The 21,521-nt window shown below is 47.3% G+C and overlaps 1 protein-coding gene across 1 annotated transcript; it reads left to right on the plus strand.

Moving 5' to 3' along the window:
- Positions 1 to 987: 987 nt before the first annotated feature.
- On the plus strand, positions 988 to 20,545 carry ARMC5 (armadillo repeat containing 5). The gene is made up of 7 exons (XM_075261648.1): positions 988 to 1,280; positions 4,703 to 4,733; positions 11,929 to 12,036; positions 13,251 to 14,067; positions 15,081 to 15,688; positions 17,533 to 17,665; positions 19,531 to 20,545. Exons 1-7 carry the CDS (start codon positions 1,005 to 1,007, stop codon positions 20,291 to 20,293), a joined length of 2,736 nt encoding a protein of 911 aa, XP_075117749.1. The 5' UTR covers positions 988 to 1,004; the 3' UTR covers positions 20,294 to 20,545.
- Positions 20,546 to 21,521: the final 976 nt, after the last annotated feature.

Raw genomic sequence — 21,521 nt, forward strand, 5'->3', positions numbered from 1 at the left:
ACCAGACCATACCACTAGAGGTACGGTGGGTCCTCTAAGACACCAGTCCCTATTTACTGGACCATACCACTAGAGGTAAGGGGGTCCTCTAAGACACCAGTCCCTATTTACTGGACCATACTACTACATGTACGGTGGGTCCTCTAAGACACCAGTCTCTATATACCAGACCATACCACTAGAGGTACGGTGGGTCCTCTAAGACACCAGTCCCTATTTACTGGACCATACCACTAGAGGTACGGGGGTCCTCTAAGACACCAGTCCCTATTTACTGGACCATACTACTACAGGTACGGTGGGTCCTCTAAGACACCAGTCTCTATATACCAGACCATACCACTAGAGGTACGGTGGGTCCTCTAAGACACCAGTCCCTATTTACTGGACCATACTACTACAGGTACGGTGGGTCCTCTAAGACACCAGTCCCTATTTACTGGACCATACTACTACATGTACGGTGGGTCCTCTAAGACACCAGTCCCTATTTACTGGACCATACCACTAGAGGTACGGGGGTCCTCTAAGACACCAGTCCCTATTTACTGGACCATACCTCTACAGGTACGGGGGGTTCTCTAAGACACCAGTCTCTATTTAATGGACCATCCATACCACTACAGATACGGGGGGTCCTCTAAGACACCAGTCTCTATTTACTGGACCATACCACTAGCGGTACGGGGATTAAGACACCAGTCTCTATATACCAGACCATACCACTAGAGGTATGGTATGGGGGTTCCACTAAGTCACCAATCTCTATTTATCCGACCATACCACTACAAATATGGGGGTGTCCTCTCACACACCATTAACCCTTCTCGGACCGCCTTAGCAGACCAGAGAATCTCCCTTCACCCCCTTCACGTTCGACCACGTCACAGAGATGTCGGCATTTCCGCTTCTCAGAGACTACAAGTCCCGGCATGCTTGGCGGTGATGGCAGCTGTGGCGCCTGCGCACTCTCCTTCTTGGGCTCGGTTCCGGTCTCTGCACTGATGTCCGGCTCGTCTCTCGGCTCCTGTCTAGCTCGGCTGTCGGCAGCGGTGGAGGACCCAGCAGGTCTCGGGAAGGTGCTCAGTGAGCTGCGGAGCCGCCATGTGTCCCGGGCCGGGGGTGCCGAGCTCTTCCGGAAGCGGGGCGGGCTGGCTCTTCTGCTCGGGCTCTTCACGGATCCCGCGCGGGCTGCGACTCTCGGGACCTCGAGGCGGAATCTGGAACTAGCGCTGAGTCTGCTGGCCAATAGCTGCACGGAGGCGGGGAGCCGCGCCCAGGTGAGACACGCCCACTCCTGTCCATTGGCTGTGATATTGAGAATCTAGGGTGGGGCGGGGTTATATCCTCATACAGTCAGGTGATTATATGGGGGGGTTATATCCTCATACAGTCAGGTGATTATATGGGGGGGCGGGGTTATATCCTCATACAGTCAGGTGATTATATGGGGGGGGTTATATCCTCATACAGTCAGGTGATTATATGGGGGGGGGGGTTATATCCTCATACAGTCAGGTGATTATATGGGGGGGTTATATCCTCATACAGTCAGGTGATTATATGGGGGGGTTATATCCTCATACAGTCAGGTGATTATATGGGGGGGGGTTATATCCTCATACAGTCAGGTGATTATATGGGGGGGTTATATCCTCATACAGTCAGGTGATTATATGGGGGGGTTATATCCTCATACAGTCAGGTGATTACATGGGGGGGGGGTTATATCCTCATACAGTCAGGTGATTATATGGGGGGGTTATATCCTCATACAGTCAGGTGATTACATGGGGGGGGGGTTATATCCTCATACAGTCAGGTGATTATATGGGGGGGGTTATATCCTCATACAGTCAGGTGATTATATGGGGGGGGTTATATCCTCATACAGTCAGGTGATTATATGGGGGGGGGGTTATATCCTCATACAGTCAGGTGATTATATGGGGGGGTTATATCCTCATACAGTCAGGTGATTATATGGGGGGGTTATATCCTCATACAGTCAGGTGATTACATGGGGGGGGGTTATATCCTCATACAGTCAGGTGATTATATATGGGGGGGGTTATATCCTCATACAGTCAGGTGATTATATGGGGGGGGGGTTATATCCTCATACAGTCAGGTGATTATATATGGGGGGGGGTTATATCCTCATACAGTCAGGTGATTATATGGGGCGGGGTTATATCCTCATACAGTCAGGTGATTATATGGGGGGGGGGTTATATCCTCATACAGTCAGGTGATTATATGGGGGGGGGGTTATATCCTCATACAGTCAGGTGATTATATGGGGGGGTTATATCCTCATACAGTCAGGTGATTACATGGGGGGGGTTATATCCTCATACAGTCAGGTGATTATATATGGGGGGGGGTTATATCCTCATACAGTCAGGTGATTATATGGGGGGGGGTTATATCCTCATACAGTCAGGTGATTATATGGGGGGGGTTATATCCTCATACAGTCAGGTGATTATATGGGGGGGGGGGTTATATCCTCATACAGTCAGGTGATTATATATGGGGGGGGGGGGTTATATCCTCATACAGTCAGGTGATTATATGGGGGGGTTATATCCTCATACAGTCAGGTGATTACATGGGGGGGTTATATCCTCATACAGTCAGGTGATTACATGGGGGGTTATATCCTCATACAGTCAGGTGATTATATGGGGGGGGTTATATCCTCATACAGTCAGGTGATTATATGGGGGGGTTATATCCTCATACAGTCAGGTGATTATATGGGGGGGGTTATATCCTCATACAGTCAGGTGATTATATATGGGGGGGGTTATATCCTCATACAGTCAGGTGATTACATGGGGGGGTTATATCCTCATACAGTCAGGTGATTACATGGGGGGGTTATATCCTCATACAGTCAGGTGATTATATGGGGGGGTTATATCCTCATACAGTCAGGTGATTATATGGGGGGGTTATATCCTCATACAGTCAGGTGATTACATGGGGGGGGGGTTATATCCTCATACAGTCAGGTGATTATATGGGGGGGGTTATATCCTCATACAGTCAGGTGATTATATGGGGGGGGTTATATCCTCATACAGTCAGGTGATTATATGGGGGGGGTTATATCCTCATACAGTCAGGTGATTATATATGGGGGGGGTTATATCCTCATACAGTCAGGTGATTACATGGGGGGGGTTATATCCTCATACAGTCAGGTGATTACATGGGGGGGTTATATCCTCATACAGTCAGGTGATTATATGGGGGGGTTATATCCTCATACAGTCAGGTGATTACATGGGGGGGGTTATATCCTCATACAGTCAGGTGATTACATGGGGGGGGGGTTATATCCTCATACAGTCAGGTGATTATATGGTGGGGTTATATCCTCATACAGTCAGGTGATTATATGGGGGGGTTATATCCTCATACAGTCAGGTGATTACATGGGGGGGGGGTTATATCCTCATACAGTCAGGTGATTATATGGGGGGGGTTATATCCTCATACAGTCAGGTGATTATATGGGGGGGTTATATCCTCATACAGTCAGGTGATTATATGGTGGGGTTATATCCTCATACAGTCAGGTGATTATATGGGGGGGGTTATATCCTCATACAGTCAGGTGATTATATGGGGGGGGTTATATCCTCATACAGTCAGGTGATTATATATGGGGGGGGTTATATCCTCATACAGTCAGGTGATTACATGGGGGGGGGGGTTATATCCTCATACAGTCAGGTGATTACATGGGGGGGGGGTTATATCCTCATACAGTCAGGTGATTATATGGTGGGGTTATATCCTCATACAGTCAGGTGATTATATGGGGGGGTTATATCCTCATACAGTCAGGTGATTATATGGGGGGGTTATATCCTCATACAGTCAGGTGATTACATGGGGGGGGTTATATCCTCATACAGTCAGGTGATTATATGGTGGGGTTATATCCTCATACAGTCAGGTGATTACATGGGGGGGGGTTATATCCTCATACAGTCAGGTGATTATATGGGGGGGTTATATCCTCATACAGTCAGGTGATTATATGGGGGGGTTATATCCTCATACAGTCAGGTGATTATATGGGGGGGTTATATCCTCATACAGTCAGGTGATTATATGGGGGGGGTTATATCCTCATACAGTCAGGTGATTATATGGGGGGGGTTATATCCTCATACAGTCAGGTGATTATATGGGGGGGGTTATATCCTCATACAGTCAGGTGATTATATATGGGGGGGGTTATATCCTCATACAGTCAGGTGATTACATGGGGGGGGGGTTATATCCTCATACAGTCAGGTGATTACATGGGGGGGGGGTTATATCCTCATACAGTCAGGTGATTATATGGTGGGGTTATATCCTCATACAGTCAGGTGATTATATGGGGGGGTTATATCCTCATACAGTCAGGTGATTATATGGGGGGGTTATATCCTCATACAGTCAGGTGATTACATGGGGGGGGGTTATATCCTCATACAGTCAGGTGATTATATGGTGGGGTTATATCCTCATACAGTCAGGTGATTATATGGGGGGGTTATATCCTCATACAGTCAGGTGATTATATGGGGGGGGGGGAGTATATCCCTGTTGTCCGCTCGGTGCAGACCTGGTCAGTGGACGGTTGTATCTCAGGTCCGCAGCGTCGTCGTCTTCCAATCTTTGTTGTGTCTTTCAGGTGCGACGTCTCGGTGGGATTCCGGCCTTGGGTAAGTTCTGTTGATCTTGTCCGTCCGCCATTTGGTTCTGATGTCCTCACGATCTATGGGCTGCCATTTTGTAGATTTTTTGAGGTACTGTAAGTGGTGATAGGTGTCTGACAAGGATGATGGCCGCCACCTCTGGCACGTCTTTCCCTTCATGTGACTGCCATGGCGTCCATGTTACTGATGGTCGGGCAGGGGGTTACACCCACGGGGTTCTGAGGATTCCACAAAACTGTAATGTGGTGATAAAAGTTTAGAATCCCTTTAGGACCCCTGTAGTGTACACCACTAAAATGGTAACCTCAACACAGATGGAAGCAAAGACTGAGGCAAAAGATGGCGGTAATATGCTGTGAGACCTAGCCCGAGGCAGAGCGCCCCCTAAGGTGCACCTCTGTATTATAAGGTACTGTATGACATGTCATTGTGCACGGCTCCTTTAATGGTGGGGTGCAGTAGTAATGGGGGGATGGGTAACAATTAGAGATGAGCGAGTACTGTGGGGATCAGCCGATCCGAACAGCACGCTCCATAGAAATGAATGGATGCACCTGCTACTTCCGCTTAACCCCCCGCGTGCCGGCTACGTCCATTCATTTCTATGGAGCGTGCTGTTCGGATCGGCTGATCCCCACAGTACTCGCTCATCTCTAGTAACAAATTATTGGGGTGGTCCAAGCCACTGAAAATCTGTTGTATATTATAGACCTTGTGACTAACCCTAAGGGGGCGTTCACACTACCGTCAGTGTCCGACAGGAAGTGTCCGCTCAAAATCTGGCCCGGATATTAGGAGCGGACACTGGCTGTGTCCGTGACACTTGTCATTCATTTAAATGGCGATCGGGTGCGTTCTTTTGCACTCCGTGTCCTTCCTTCACTGTCCACTTGTAAAGATGTCTGACTTTTCAAGCGGACAGAAAAACTCGACATGTAGGTTCTTCTGTCCGCTTGAAAAATCGGACATCTTTACAAGCGGACAGTGAAGGACAGGCACGGAGTGCAAAAGAACGCACCCGATCGCCAATTAAATGAATGACAAGTGTCACGGACACAGCCAGTGTCCGCTCCTAATGTCCGTGCCAGATTTTGAACGGACACTGACGGTAGTGTGAACGCTCCCTAAGATTGTCTGTGACATGAGGCAGATTGAGAAATGTAGAGCAGAAAACACACCGCCATTGTGTATAGGACGTACTACAATAATAATGCACCTGCCCCACTCCCTGACCCCAGGCTGCTGGTAAATCCCCCGCTGTATTGGGACCGCCGCACATATCGGCATCATAAGGACCCTTTTCCTTGGGGTAAATATTGTTACCCATCTACCCGTTACTACTGGACTATCTGCACCTCACCATGGAGTGCCATATAATACTAGATCCCAAACTGTGGCCCGTCATACGCTAGGCCAGATGTAGGCGACATTACTTGCACAGTGTGCCCTACATGGAAGTTATATCATGGGACTTTAGGCCGTAAGACACCAGTGTCAGCCCCGTGAAGCCGGCCTAGTGCTGGATCCTATTAGAAGCATCTGTTATTGGTTGGGAAAAAAAAATGAACAAGTATTGCGCCATGCTGCGCTTTTTTGTGCATCCCCCCTCCTTCTCCTACATAGGACTTGTACACCCCCCTTACCCCTTACCGGTGCAGGCTGCAGCAGTCCTATGTAAGGAAAGAAGGGGGTCTCGGCTTTACACAAAGCAGGAGTTCAGATCACCTTCTTTACCAAGACTCTTGCCGCTCCCTCCATACTGTACAGAATGCTGTAGCTGTATACAGACTGGGCGAGGGAAGCCAGTAAAATCCGGCAAGGGTGAACTCCATTGAGTCGTGTCCCTGCCTCAGGGATTGGTTCGGACATTCTCTTCAGGTCTCTTATTCCCTGTCTGGTCATTGTCAGTAGAATTAACCCTTGCTGGAATTTACACAATCTGCTGTGCCAGGGAAATACATCTGGCGTGCCACTCTTGGCATGTGTGTCGGGGGTTGCTGACCCCTGCCCAGGCAGTGAATAGGGGACACCTTGCCTCTTTTGGCTACCGCTCCCTGTTTTTGTTTTGTTTTTTTAGGCATTTTTTGCCATTTTGTATTATTTTTATTTAGGATTCTGCCGGGTCATTAATAAAGGTTTTACTCTCCAGCACATTACCGGCGTCTTCTGCCTCTTTGTTCGCTTCCTCCGTGTTCCGGTGTGTGACTTCTCCTTGTCTAGTCATTTTTGGGCTGGAGCGTTCCTCTTCTCCCTGACACTTTCTTATACTAATGTTTGGATTAGGGCTGAGTATAGCGGTGTATTATAGGATGGTTAGGGTTATATGTTCTCTCTGCTCCTGTGGATGGAGGGCAGTACACGGCTGCGCTGGGTTATATGTTCTCTCTGCTCCTGTGGATGGAGGGCAGTACACGGCTGCGCTGGGTTATATGTTCTCTCTGCTCCTGTGGATGGAGGGCAGTACACGGCTGCGCTGGGTTATATGTTCTCTCTGCTCCTGTGGATGGAGGGCAGTACACGGCTGCGCTGGGTTATATGTTCTCTCTGCTCCTGTGGATGGAGGGCAGTACACGGCTACGCTGGGTTATATGTTCTCTCTGCTCCTGTGGATGGAGGGCAGTACACGGCTGCGCTGGGTTATATGTTCTCTCTGCTCCTGTGGATGGAGGGCAGTACACGGCTGCGCTGGGTTATATGTTCTCTCTGCTCCTGTGGATGGAGGGCAGTACACGGCTGCGCTGGGTTATATGTTCTCTCTGCTCCTGTGGATGGAGGGCAGTACACGGCTGCGCTGGGTTATATGTTCTCTCTGCTCCTGTGGATGGAGGGCAGTACACGGCTGCGCTGGGTTATATGTTCTCTCTGCTCCTGTGGATGGAGGGCAGTACACGGCTACGCTGGGTTATATGTTCTCTCTGCTCCTGTGGATGGAGGGCAGTACACGGCTGCGCTGGGTTATATGTTCTCTCTGCTCCTGTGGATGGAGGGCAGTACACGGCTGCGCTGGGTTATATGTTCTCTCTGCTCCTGTGGATGGAGGGCAGTACACGGCTGCGCTGGGTTATATGTTCTCTCTGCTCCTGTGGATGGAGGGCAGTACACGGCTGCGCTGGGTTATATGTTCTCTCTGCTCCTGTGGATGGAGGGCAGTACACGGCTGCGCTGGGTTATATGTTCTCTCTGCTCCTGTGGATGGAGGGCAGTACACGGCTACGCTGGGTTATATGTTCTCTCTGCTCCTGTGGCTGGAGGGCAGTACACGGCTGCGCTGGGTTATATGTTCTCTCTGCTCCTGTGGATGGAGGGCAGTACACGGCTGCGCTGGGTTATATGTTCTCTCTGCTCCTGTGGATGGAGGGCAGTACACGGCTGCGCTGGGTTATATGTTCTCTCTGCTCCTGTGGATGGAGGGCAGTACACGGCTACGCTGGGTTATATGTTCTCTCTGCTCCTGTGGATGGAGGGCAGTACACGGCTGCGCTGGGTTATATGTTCTCTCTGCTCCTGTGGATGGAGGGCAGTACACGGCTGCGCTGGGTTATATGTTCTCTCTGCTCCTGTGGATGGAGGGCAGTACACGGCTGCGCTGGGTTATATGTTCTCTCTGCTCCTGTGGATGGAGGGCAGTACACGGCTACGCTGGGTTATATGTTCTCTCTGCTCCTGTGGCTGGAGGGCAGTACACGGCTGCGCTGGGTTATATGTTCTCTCTGCTCCTGTGGATGGAGGGCAGTACACGGCTACGCTGGGTTATATGTTCTCTCTGCTCCTGTGGATGGAGGGCAGTACACGGCTGCGCTGGGTTATATGTTCTCTCTGCTCCTGTGGCTGGAGGGCAGTACACGGCTACGCTGGGTTATATGTTCTCTCTGCTCCTGTGGATGGAGGGCAGTACACGGCTGCGCTGGGTTATATGTTCTCTCTGCTCCTGTGGATGGAGGGCAGTACACGGCTGCGCTGGGTTATATGTTCTCTCTGCTCCTGTGGATGGAGGGCAGTACACGGCTGCGCTGGGTTATATGTTCTCTCTGCTCCTGTGGATGGAGGGCAGTACACGGCTACGCTGGGTTATATGTTCTCTCTGCTCCTGTGGATGGAGGGCAGTACACGGCTGCGCTGGGTTATATGTTCTCTCTGCTCCTGTGGATGGAGGGCAGTACACGGCTACGCTGGGTTATATGTTCTCTCTGCTCCTGTGGATGGAGGGCAGTACACGGCTGCGCTGGGTTATATGTTCTCTCTGCTCCTGTGGATGGAGGGCAGTACACGGCTACGCTGGGTTATATGTTCTCTCTGCTCCTGTGGCTGGAGGGCAGTACACGGCTACGCTGGGTTATATGTTCTCTCTGCTCCTGTGGATGGAGGGCAGTACACGGCTACGCTGGGTTATATGTTCTCTCTGCTCCTGTGGATGGAGGGCAGTACACGGCTGCGCTGGGTTATATGTTCTCTCTGCTCCTGTGGATGGAGGGCAGTACACGGCTGCGCTGGGTTATATGTTCTCTCTGCTCCTGTGGATGGAGGGCAGTACACGGCTACGCTGGGTTATATGTTCTCTCTGCTCCTGTGGATGGAGGGCAGTACACGGCTACGCTGGGTTATATGTTCTCTCTGCTCCTGTGGATGGAGGGCAGTACACGGCTACGCTGGGTTATATGTTCTCTCTGCTCCTGTGGATGGAGGGCAGTACACGGCTGCGCTGGGTTATATGTTCTCTCTGCTCCTGTGGATGGAGGGCAGTACACGGCTACGCTGGGTTATATGTTCTCTCTGCTCCTGTGGATGGAGGGCAGTACACGGCTGCGCTGGGTTATATGTTCTCTCTGCTCCTGTGGATGGAGGGCAGTACACGGCTGCGCTGGGTTATATGTTCTCTCTGCTCCTGTGGATGGAGGGCAGTACATGGCTACGCTGGGTTATATGTTCTCTCTGCTCCTGTGGATGGAGGGCAGTACATGGCTGCGCTGGGTTATATGTTCTCTCTGCTCCTGTGGATGGAGGGCAGTACATGGCTGCGCTGGGTCTGTGCAGTGATGCAGTTATTCTGCCTGCGGCACCAGGATCGGCCAGTATTGCATCCCAACGCCTCTGTCACCCCTGCACAGTGTATTTGGAGCTGATGCGCCTCTGCCTGTTTTGTCTCCTTGGTCTTTCTCTATAGTAGGAGATGGAGCCGCACTTTGCACCATTGTGCGTTCTTATTTACTTGTATATATGTCGTATCTGAGCCAATAGCAGTAAATTCCCAGTTTCAGTTGCATCCAGTTTGTGACAGTCTGTTCTGGCTAACAGGTGCCCGACTACATTGTGGGGAGGGGGTGACGGGCGGCTGAGGAGCCTTACATGGAGACCCGGGGAAATGAGAAGTACTCTGTGTGATCAGGGGTTAATAATGCTGCGGCGGGGCTGACCGCGCCCTCTCTGGGTTACAGCTAAACTTTTCATCAGCAGAAGTCGCTGGGAGATGAGATGAGGAGGTAAAGTCTGTTTTGGTTTTTGGCCCATGTTTTGGTCGTGTTCTCGCTCTCTACATCATTCCTGTATCTTGGTAGGAGTGCAGCATCTACATTTACACTTCTTATTGTCACTTGTTTTACCAAATTTTTGGGGTGTTAGAGTAGTATATACAGGTTAGTGTGTATAATGGCAGGGTGTGTTGTATGACTGGCTATTGCCATATTCTGCTATGGTGTCCGTGATGGATCTTTGATGGCATTGTGGCTGTAGTAGCCGTGCCGGCCGCGCTGGTGCTCGGTGCTACAGTGAGAATTGCAATAAGCTGATGTCTGGTGCGGAGTGGCACAATGGGGCATTCTATCTATCTATCTATCTATCTATCTATCTATCTATCAATCTATCTCCTATCTATCTATCTATCTATCTATCTCCTATCTATCTATCTATCTATCTATCTATCTATCTATCTCCTATCTATCTATCTCCTATCTATCTATCTATCTATCTATCTATCTATCTATCTATCTATCTATCTATCTATCTATCTATCTATCTCCTATCTATCTATCTATCTATCTATCTCCTATCTATCTATCTCCTATCTATCTATCTATCTATCTATCTATCTATCTCCTATCTATCTATCTATCTATCTATCTATCTATCTATCTATCTATCTATCTATCTCCTATCTATCTATCTCCTATCTATCTATCTATCTTTCTCCTATCTATCTATCTATCTTTCTCCTATCTATCTATCTATCTATCTATCTATCTATCTCCTATCTATCTATCTATCTATCTATCTATCTATCTATCTATCTATCTCCTATCTATCTCCTATCTATCTATCTATCTATCTATCTATCTATCTATCTATCTATCTCCTATCTATCTATCTCCTATCTATCTATCTATCTATCTATCTATCTATCTATCTATCTATCTCCTATCTATCTATCTATCTATCTATCTATCTATCTATCTATCTATCTTTCTCCTATCTATCTATCTATCTATCTATCTATCTCCTATCTATCTATCTATCTATCTATCTATCTATCTATCTATCTCCTATCTATCTATCTATCTATCTATCTATCTATCTATCTATCTATCTATCTCCTATCTATCTATCTCCTATCTATCTATCTATCTTTCTCCTATCTATCTATCTATCTTTCTCCTATCTATCTATCTATCTATCTATCTATCTATCTATCTATCTCCTATCTATCTATCTCCTATCTATCTATCTATCTATCTATCTATCTATCTCCTATCTATCTATCTATCTATCTATCTATCTATCTATCTATCTTTCTCCTATCTATCTATCTATCTATCTATCTATCTCCTATCTATCTATCTATCTATCTATCTATCTATCTCCTATCTATCTCCTATCTATCTATCTATCTATCTATCTATCTATCTATCTATCTATCTATCTATCTCCTATCTATCTATCTCCTATCTATCTATCTATCTATCTCCTATCTATCTATCTATCTATCTATCTATCTCCTATCTATCTATCTATCTATCTATCTATCTATCTATCTATCTCCTATCTATCTATCTATCTATCTCCTATCTATCTATCTATCTATCTATCTATCTCCTATCTATCTATCTATCTATCTATCTATCACACACACACATTTAAGATTGACCACAGTGATGCTGAATGATGTCGGTGTCCTTCTTTATTTCCGCTGTTCTCTGTTGTTTTCTTGCAGTTTGCATCCTGCAGTCTGTTTGTATTGATTCCATATGGAACAGGGTCTCCCGTGCTCTGGGAAACTTGGCTTTGGACCCACAAAATAACTTCATCATCCACCAGTCAGGTAAGTGGCCGTGACGAACATCCTCTGGCATTGAGTTTGCTTTTTGTGTTCTAGGACTATGTCAGAGCTTTATGTTTGTCATAAACCTGTATCCTTATGGCTTGAAGTCTGTGTTCCCTCCATTGGTCAGTTCAGGCCATTGTACAGGTAATGAGAAGCCATCATTGTGACTTCCTTGTCCTTCTGCAGCCGCCCTGGTCTCATGAATGAACATATCTTGTGGACTGGAGCTACAATGGCTCAGCAGTTGCACATGTGAGGTGCCCGGTCTTGGTTACATGGCTGAATACAAACCTTGTGCTCACTATGCATGTTCATCATGGAGGAGCAGCTGCACCCAATTCTAATGTTGTGCATGTTCTCTGGATCTGACAGTCTACTAGAGCAGTCTCGGTATGGCTGATGTCTAGAGATCAAAGCATTGACTGCAGTGGAGGAATAATGGACTGGGTTGCTCTTCATGGTTTGTCCCCCTTAGTTCCTGCTGTGTCTGAATTGATGATGTTGTGTTGAATGAGGGACGTCGGTGATTTTTAGATGAAAAACCAATAATGTCAGACTCTGTGCCGATACCGCCGTTGATGTGGTTTTTGGTGTTTGGCCTTTAGCTCTTACGTAACAGGCCGCAGCAACACATTGTGGTTTTTCCCACAGCACTTACCTATGGGAAACTTCTGACATTTCTGTATGTATGATTGACTTGCAGAGATTTCCAAGACTGCAACAGTTTTGGAAATTGCAGCGTGTGCACTGCGTGTATTTTCCTGCAGTGTGTTGATGGGATTCCCTAGAAGGGACTGTAAAACGCCACATATTTTTAAAGTGGGATTTACACCACGTGGGGCCCCGGCCTTGACAACATTTAGGAAATATATAGCTGCAATAATACTCCTCTGTACTGTATAAGCTTGGGGGAGGGGGTATATAGGTCTTCTTTCTCCTGTATCAATGACAGCCTGTGACATCGTGTCAGTGTTGGGAATTTTCATCTCGTTTTTTCTTTCTGTTATACATCTGGTCTACATTTAAAGGAAGAGCCGAATTGCGAATAGTGATATCCAACCCTTATTGGTCACTGTATAGCACAGCCATCCAAGTACTAGTAGCTCAGAGGACGCAGTGTGAAGACGCTCTAAGGCAGCACAGGCTTTTCTCTTGAGGAGTCTTCCAGATGGGCGTCTTGTTGTTCACATTTCTCATCTGTTTTTCCATAGGTGCTGTCTCTACTTTGGTGCAAATTTTACAAAGTTCCCAAGATGGTGGCTGTCTGCAGAGCTGTCTGCGAGCTCTCCGTATTCTGGGGGATGCGCCAACACACAGAGTTTCTATCTGTGAACAGGGGGGACTGGCCCCTTGCATTGCACTGCTTACGTCTGCAGACCCTGATTTGGTGTGCGCCGCGGTGCGTGCCGTCTGTGAGCTAAGCCGAGGATGTTCTCTAGACTGTGCAGAGCAGCTGAGCCTGGCTGTCCCCACCTTGGTAGCACTCACCAGTGGAGAAGACGTAAAACCAACTGTGCACCAAGCCGCCCTAGGAACGCTTTCTAATCTTTGTAATCAGGGAGCCTTGCGACCCATGCTTGGTAATGCTGGGGCTATCGAGCTTCTTATAGCTGAAGTCAAGTTGTTAAGGGAGGTCCCTACACGGTGCCTTCCTCTCGTGCGATCGCTATGTCTGTGCTGCCGGGAAGCACTAAATCGCCGTAGAGTGAGGGAATTGGGAGGATTGGAGCTGCTTCTAGATCTACTACGTAGCCCGCACTATCGCTCTGTCCACCACAAGATAACAACTGCATTTCTACACTACTGCCATGACACTACTGCCCTGACTCTGCTTGGCTCTGGAGGCCTTGCACCTCTGCTAGCTAAAAGGTTAGAGGAAGTGGTAAGCATTGCTGAGGATCGGGGGGAGCTGTACTGTGCCGGGGAGACGGCGGATGGAGACGAGGATCGTGGCTCAGCTTCATTTGATTTCCCTTCTGAATCCAAAAAGAAGAAAGAACTAACAGGGACATCAGAGGAGAGTCTGAAGTAAGGGCCAACTTTTGTGTGTGTATACACCATGTCATATCCTTTGCATAATATTTGATCAATGAGACAAAGGGGATTGTGGTTAAACTGCATAATAAAGTCCCGTTCACACTGGCTTTGTTTAGTCTGTTGTTCTGATCCATCATAGGGTCAAAACAACTGAATAAAAAGTTGACAGATGCAGATGGATCACCCACTAATGGTGAGGGGACCCCGCACAGTGTAAATGCCATATAATGGTACTAATAGGGGGGCACTAGCAGTGTATGTAATGTATAAGGCTAGGGGGTATACAGCCACTTTAGATGGGATTTCTGCCTCATGACCAAAGTCTCCACGTAACTCCTTCCCTAATATTAGTGAATGGAGTCACACTGTAACCGTGAGGGGACCATGACTTTTAGGGAGACTTCAGATGTTTCATGGCATAAATTGCTGAGCTACCTGAGACCCCAACATTGACGATCTGTGCTGGATGCCAATGTCTTTAGAGGCCTAAGGCCAAGCACTAGTAATCTCCCATAAAGGGTTGGGGTTAGAAGGGGTACAGGTCACATGGCTGCACCATATCCGTCCTTGTCATGCGAGTCTGTTCTCCATTGTTGCTTTTTTAACCCTAAAGAGGACGTCTGCTGCCCTGTGTTCAATAGCTCGGTCCATTCCAGCTCGCAGAAAGCCGTGGCTGACACTCTTGAGGTCTGTTTTATGATTCTTTTGCTGTGGCCCAGATTTACTATTGTGGTTACAAATAGCTATTGGCACCTCTTTGTGCACCTAGACATAGGGGTGTGGCTTATATGCACCAGAAATGCTCCAAAATTGTGTCCTAAGCTGAAAGTAAGCCAGCTGATAGGTGACTAGTCCCTGATGGAGCTGGAGCCCGTCCAGTCTAAATATTAGGAAATCTAGACCACTAGGTTGTATGTTCTGTTCCTTCCTAGTCCTGGCATCTCTATGTCTATCTATTAGTATCACTGCTCTACATGTGGAATGTTTTTAACTCTTTCTTCTAGGTCTTGGCTGCTGTCAGAGGGTTACATTAGCAGTTTGGATGATCTTCCACCAGATTGGTTCCTGGAGCGAGCAAACCGAGATGTCCCTGCCGGAGAGTCTCGTGACAAATCATTGTCTGGCGTACTCCGCACTTTACCTTCTTCTCCGGAGAAAGCTTGTAAACCCCCTGGACCGGAGATGAGGCTCCCTGAGTCTTCAACCTGCCGCCAGCGCTGCTCCCTTCCTTTTTCTCTTACATCATGTCAGTCCCCGATGCAAGACATACTGGGCTCACAGTGGCCATTAGGGCAAAAGTCTCCACCATGTGAAGTTTGGGGTCCAGAGTTTCCAGTTCTTCTCCTCTTGTCTCGCTTTTCTCAGTTGTCTGATCCAAGCTCCTGTTTGGTCTGTTATCCAGTATTACAGGGTCTGTTAACCTATGTGACTTGTCATCCCCAACCTTCAAATCGTGCAGCCAGACTTCTGCAGCGTCTGACCTGTGACCCCTCTTGCCTGGAAGCATTTATTAGGACGGGAAGTATTTGCACTCTTAGATCCAGACTACTCCTCTTGGATGAGTCTTCATCAGAGCACACGGTCCGTCACCCAGAAAGGGCAAAAGAACTTGGTGAGAATTTTTAAAATAGCTGAAAAATCCAGCAACGCTCCGTACAAAACCTGCAATCAGAAATGTCTTAAAGGGATTGCCCCAGCTTAAGCTACTTATGGCCTATCCTTAAGGGGGTTTGTGAGTTGGGCTACTCTGGACCGATCAGCTGTACGGAGCCGCCCAACAATCGGTACTTAAAGGGGCTCTGTCACTGGGAAAAGTCATTTTTATCTAATCACATGCTTGCACAGGCTTTAGAAAGTCTATTCCACACTTACCTTAAGTCTGTAAATTGCCTCAGTGGTTTCTGAATGAGCCCGTCTTTATTCATATGCTAATGAGCTTCCAGCCAGCTCAGGAAGTTCCCAGCAGCCTCCTCTCTCCTATTATCTCCTGTGTGTGTGAGGCAAACAGGAAGCCGAGTCATCATCATCATCAGCCTGTGCATAGGAAACAACAGGAGAGGAGTGCACCATGTATCGTGCACCAGTCTAATTAGCATATGAATAAAAATGGACTTATCCAGAGACCACTGAGGCAATCTACATACTAAAGGTAAGTTTGGAATAGACTTTCTAAAGTCTATGCAAGGATGTGATTACCGTATTTTTCGGACTATAAGACGCACCTAGGTTTTAGAGGAGGAAAATAGGGAAAAAAAAATTTTGAAGCAAAAACTGGTAAAATATTTAATATATGGGAGTTGTAGTTTTGCAACAGCTGCAAGGCCACAATGACAGGTGACCCTGCAGCTGTACGGGGATGCATAGAGTGTTTTTTTTGCGGGGCCAGCTGTACTTTTTAGTTATACCATTTTGGGGAATATCTATTACTTAGATCACCTTTTATTGAAAAAAAAACCCGGTGGTTTATGATATATGATTTTCTACTTTTATATATATATTCTAGGGACAGGAGGTGATTTAGAATTTTTATTTATTTCATATTTTTATTATATATTTTTAAAGCTTTTTTTTTTTTTTTTTTACTATTTTATTCCCCCCCTGGGGGCTTGAACCTGCGGTCACTTGATTGCAAGTCCCATAGACGGCAATACAACTGTATTGCCGTCTATGGGACATTCTGTATATTAGTATTACGGCTGGTCATAGAGACCAGCCGCGATACTAATATATAGCAGTGACAGGCCCGGGAGCCTCATTAGGCTCCCGGCTGTCACCCGAACAGGTCGGCTCCTGCGATATCGGTGCGCAGGAGCCGGCCTGCAACTTTACAGGTACGGGGCCGGTGGGGACCGGCCCCGGGGGAGAAGGGGCCACCGATACTGACCCGGCATCCGCTGTACTAGAGAGGCGGATGCCAGGGAGGGATAGACGCCGGGGCCTGAGACATCGCCGTCCTGCCCCGAATGAAGCCAGCGGCGGGGGGACGGAGGAGCAGAATAGCATCACTCCTCCTGCTGCTGGCTTCATTGCAGGGCAGAGGAGCGCAGCGATGTCGCAGGCCCCGGCACCTGTAATGGCGTCTATCACTTGCCGGCTTCCGCCTCTCTATTACAGCGGATACCAGGCGCCACATTCGGCCTATAAGACGCACCCTTCTTTTCCCCCCAAATTTGCGTCTTATAGTCCGAAAAATACGGTAGTTAAAAATGACTTTTCCCAATGATAGAGCCCCTTTAACCTCAAGATAGGATAGGCTAAAAGTAGCTTAAGCTGGGACCTTTGGCTTAATTTGTTCCTTTGGCTTAATTTTAGTTTTCTTAGGTGACTTTATAGAAAAGTTTTCTGCACAGAATTTTTTTCTTTCCCATTATCTTTGCACAACATGAATAAGCTTTATATTGGTGATGTTCCTTGGTCAGACTGGCTTATCTTAATGCTGCCTTTTTCTTCCTGCAGGTCATGCACTCCTCCGTAATCTTCGTATCCAGGCTGAGTCGCCCTTTGGTGTTGGGGTAATTACCCACATGTTGGTATCTGGGTCACTAAGTGAGAGGCAGCAGTGTGCGCTATGCCTGCCCTTTATTTACAGGTAAAGCCACGGGGGTGACCTGTTGTAGGGTGATGTCATGTATACAGCTAGTGAGTGCGCTGCGCCCATGGGGACTACAACAACCAGTTACAGACCTACAAGAAGTCTCCAGACCCTTCGGGTCATACTGCACTCTTACTACTGACAGAATCTTATTTTAATCCATATGTAAATGGGCTGTTTGGTGCAGCTTTGGCGTCCACTCTACCTGTTTTCATCCGTGGTTACCGTACATCAAAACTTGTCAATCTTTATGTCAGGAAGTTGGAACCACAGACAAGAACGAGTCTCCCGACTTGCGCGGCTGTGCTTTGGCGCTCCTTGTATGGGACATTACTGTACAGCTCATTTGGTCATGTTGCAAAATCCCTCTTGAAATTGTCCCCTTTTTTTAATGACAGATTTTGATTTTATGGCTTCAGTAAATATTCCTAGTAGAAAACTTTGGCACCTTATGTGCATTGTAACCCTTTAATGATTTAACACCCTTTATCCCCTTTGCCTTATTTGCCCCCCAGTTACTTGTTAATGCTGATTTTGTTGCCCTATACTCCTGGGCCTTCCGCTCTCTGTTATCAGCCTCCTGTTTATGCTGGTTTGCAAATGTTCCCTTTAGTTACTGGGCACTTTGTGCAGGTTGCTGAGGCCTATATGCCTTTGTGTGCCTTGATTCCCTGTTTTCCCTCCGTTATATATAAAAATTTTCAATTAAACATAACACACTTTATCCCTCCCTATGTTCCTGCTTTCAGAACTTTTTACATTTTGTGCCAATTTAAGGGTCAGTTCACATGGCGGAAAATGAAGAGGAAATTCCTCTTCATTTTCTGCCGCCGGCATTTTTGCGCGGCTATCTGCGACGGGTTGCCGATGCAATGCCTCAGCACTCCGTCGCGGCATCCCACTTCTGATTAGTCCTTGATGAATGGAGCTAATCAGGAGGGAGCCTTAAGCTGTGAACCCGTGGGCGGAATCCGCTGCAAGATCAAGCAGGAAGTTGGGGGGTTTTGGGGTTTTTTTTTTTTTCCGTGCCCTGCTGAGATCTGTGCCTCCTGTTGAAAACAGTGGGAGGCGGATTCAGGAGGAATCTGCAGCACATTGCGCCCCCGAATCTGTGGCAGATTCCTTTGTGCAAACCTACCCTAACTTTACAAGACCTTGTATTTTGCCCTGCCATAGTTACACAATGAATCTGAAGATCACATGTTCAAGTCCTCAGGGTGGGGGGTGGGGCCAAAAATAAAACAATTTTTAAACAAAAAACCTAAAAGTTTAAACCATCACCCATCACCTTTCCCTAGATCATGTACAAAGGTGAACATAAATACATGAGGCATCCCAAATTCTGAAAACACCCAAACTATTACATTATAACATTTGTCCCATACAGTAGACTTTGTAGCAGGAAAAAAAATAAAATGGTTGACTTGGGGTTTTTTTTTTTTGCTGATTCGCCTTCTTAAAAATATATGTAATAAAAAAAGTGATAAAACATCCGACATTCCCAACATGGTAATGATAATAACGTCACATCGGCCCGCATAAAAAAGGCTTGGTGTAGCCGTGGGCCGAGACACCAGAATTACACTGTATTAAATGCTTAAAATAATTCGATAAAAATTTCAGAGCGCAGACAGACCCGCCATAGGGCGCTGTGACATCACTTGGGGGAATTTTTTAGTAAGTCTCATATCCCTATTTTTATTTTTTCCCAAGGTGCCTTTTTGTTTTTCCAGTTGTGGCCATGTAATGTCAGTGGTGAGAATTCTCTTGGACGCCTTGAGTTCTGGTATTTTGGTGTCGGCCTCATGTGCACGAGGTCATTTTATCTTCTAACCACTGACCCACCTCTCTCCTCTTTATAGGACACACTTTCCTCTCCGGCAGCATCTGTTTGGTGGAGCTCTGCGCTTGGTTTTGGAAAAGCTGATGCTGTCTACAGATCCAGATGATTTCTTCCATACCTCAGAATGTCTTTCCTCTTTATTAACCCTTGAGGATTACTCAGTCCCTGGAATACTCCCTTATTCAGCCTCCCCAAAGTGCATCTACCTGGAGCTGATGTCTCAGGGCCAGGGAGACCTGGTATTTGTTTTGGATGGAGGAGACCGTGTAATGGGTAACAGAGAGTTGGTTTCTAGAAAATGTGACGTGTTCAGAGCTATGCTTCAAGGTAGCTATGCTGAATCCCAGCAGCATGAGGTCCACGTACGTGAGGTGCCATCTTGTGCCTTCCTACCGCTGCTCCACTACCTCCATGGCTGCTCCCATGAATCCCTGTGTCCTACCTTGCAGGGACTGAGGACTGTGTCAGGAGAAGAGTTGGCCCACTCTCCACTAGCATACACATTGGCTGCCGCTGGCAGGTTTCTCTTGCCTGAGTTGCAGAATGTCTTAGAAACTTCAGTAAGAGACCTCCTGTTAAGTTTAGAGAGTTTGCCCTTTGTCTACAGCTTTGCAGAGCTATATGAAAGTTCCCAGCTCAGAAGAGACTGCTGCTTATACCTATTGAGAAGACCTCACCTCCCGCACATGAGGGCACGCTCGCTTCTTCAGTTGTATGAGAGGGCTCGGGACAAGCAGCGACTTTCCCAGCTTCTAGAAGACCTTGTTCGAGATGGATCCTGAAGCCTTTTCTCTCTTCATCATGACACACAGTGCCTTGGCCATTTGACTGTGCTGCCAGAATCTTCCAGTCCAGCTCAGCACTTTCTGCTCCGCCTTCCCTGTGTCCGCCATATTGTCTACCATCTCATTCTCTTGACTGCTTTGATAGTCTTAGTTAGGAAGTCATTAGATACCAGCGTAGCCCATATTGGGCATCAAATAAACCTTATACCATCTGCATTTCTTGTCTGCAATTTATTTGTTTAACTCCTTGTAAAGCCTCATTCAGACGGTTATAATGTGACCGCGTTATAGCATCAATTCCCGAGCCTAAATCTACTGCTCCATAGGAGGGTTGTCCAAGAGCGGCACATTTACCACATCTGTTACAGATCCTGCGCACTTGTAGGTCGGTGACATCCCAGGTGGTCCCATAAATAGTGGGTTGGTGATAAATCTGGTGTGTGCAGGTTGTCTACCCTGCCGTGAGAGACAACACGTGCCAGGATGTCCTGTACATGTCACTGAGCTGTCCGTAATACAATGTTACTTATATTTATCTACGTCATCTTGTTCTCGCACACTCACATCAGTCAGTCTATAGTCACACATATACACTCACCGGCCACTTTATTAGGTACACCATGCTAGTAACGGGTTGGACCCCCTTTTGCCTTCAGAACTGCCTCCATTCTTCGTGGCATAGATACAACAAGGTGCTGGAAGCATTCCTCAGAGATTTTGCTCCATATTGACATGATGGCGGCATCACACAGTTGCAGTCGCAGATTTGTCGGCTGCACATCCATGATGCGAATCTCCCGTTCCACCACATCCCAAAGATGCTCCTCTATTGGATTGAGATCTGGTGACTGTGGAGGCCATTGGAGTACAGTGAACTCATTGTCATGTTCAAGAAACCAGTCTGAGATGATTCCAGCTTTATGACATGGCATTGCATTATCCTGCTGAAAGTAGCCATCAGATGTTGGGTACATTGTGCTCATAAAGGGATGGACATGGTCAGCAACAATACTCAGGTAGGCTTTGGCGTTGCAACGATGCTCAATTGGTACCAAGGGGCCCAAAGAGTGCCAAGAAAATATTCCCCACACCATGACACCACCACCACCAGCCTGAACCGTTACCGATACAAGGCAGGATGGATCCATGCTTTCATGTTGTTGACGCCAAATTCTGACCCTACCATCCGAATGTCGCAGCAGAAATCGAGACTCATCAGACCAGG

Source organism: Leptodactylus fuscus, unplaced genomic scaffold, assembly GCF_031893055.1.
Source record: "Leptodactylus fuscus isolate aLepFus1 unplaced genomic scaffold, aLepFus1.hap2 HAP2_SCAFFOLD_245, whole genome shotgun sequence".
NCBI lineage: Eukaryota > Metazoa > Chordata > Amphibia > Anura > Leptodactylidae > Leptodactylus > Leptodactylus fuscus.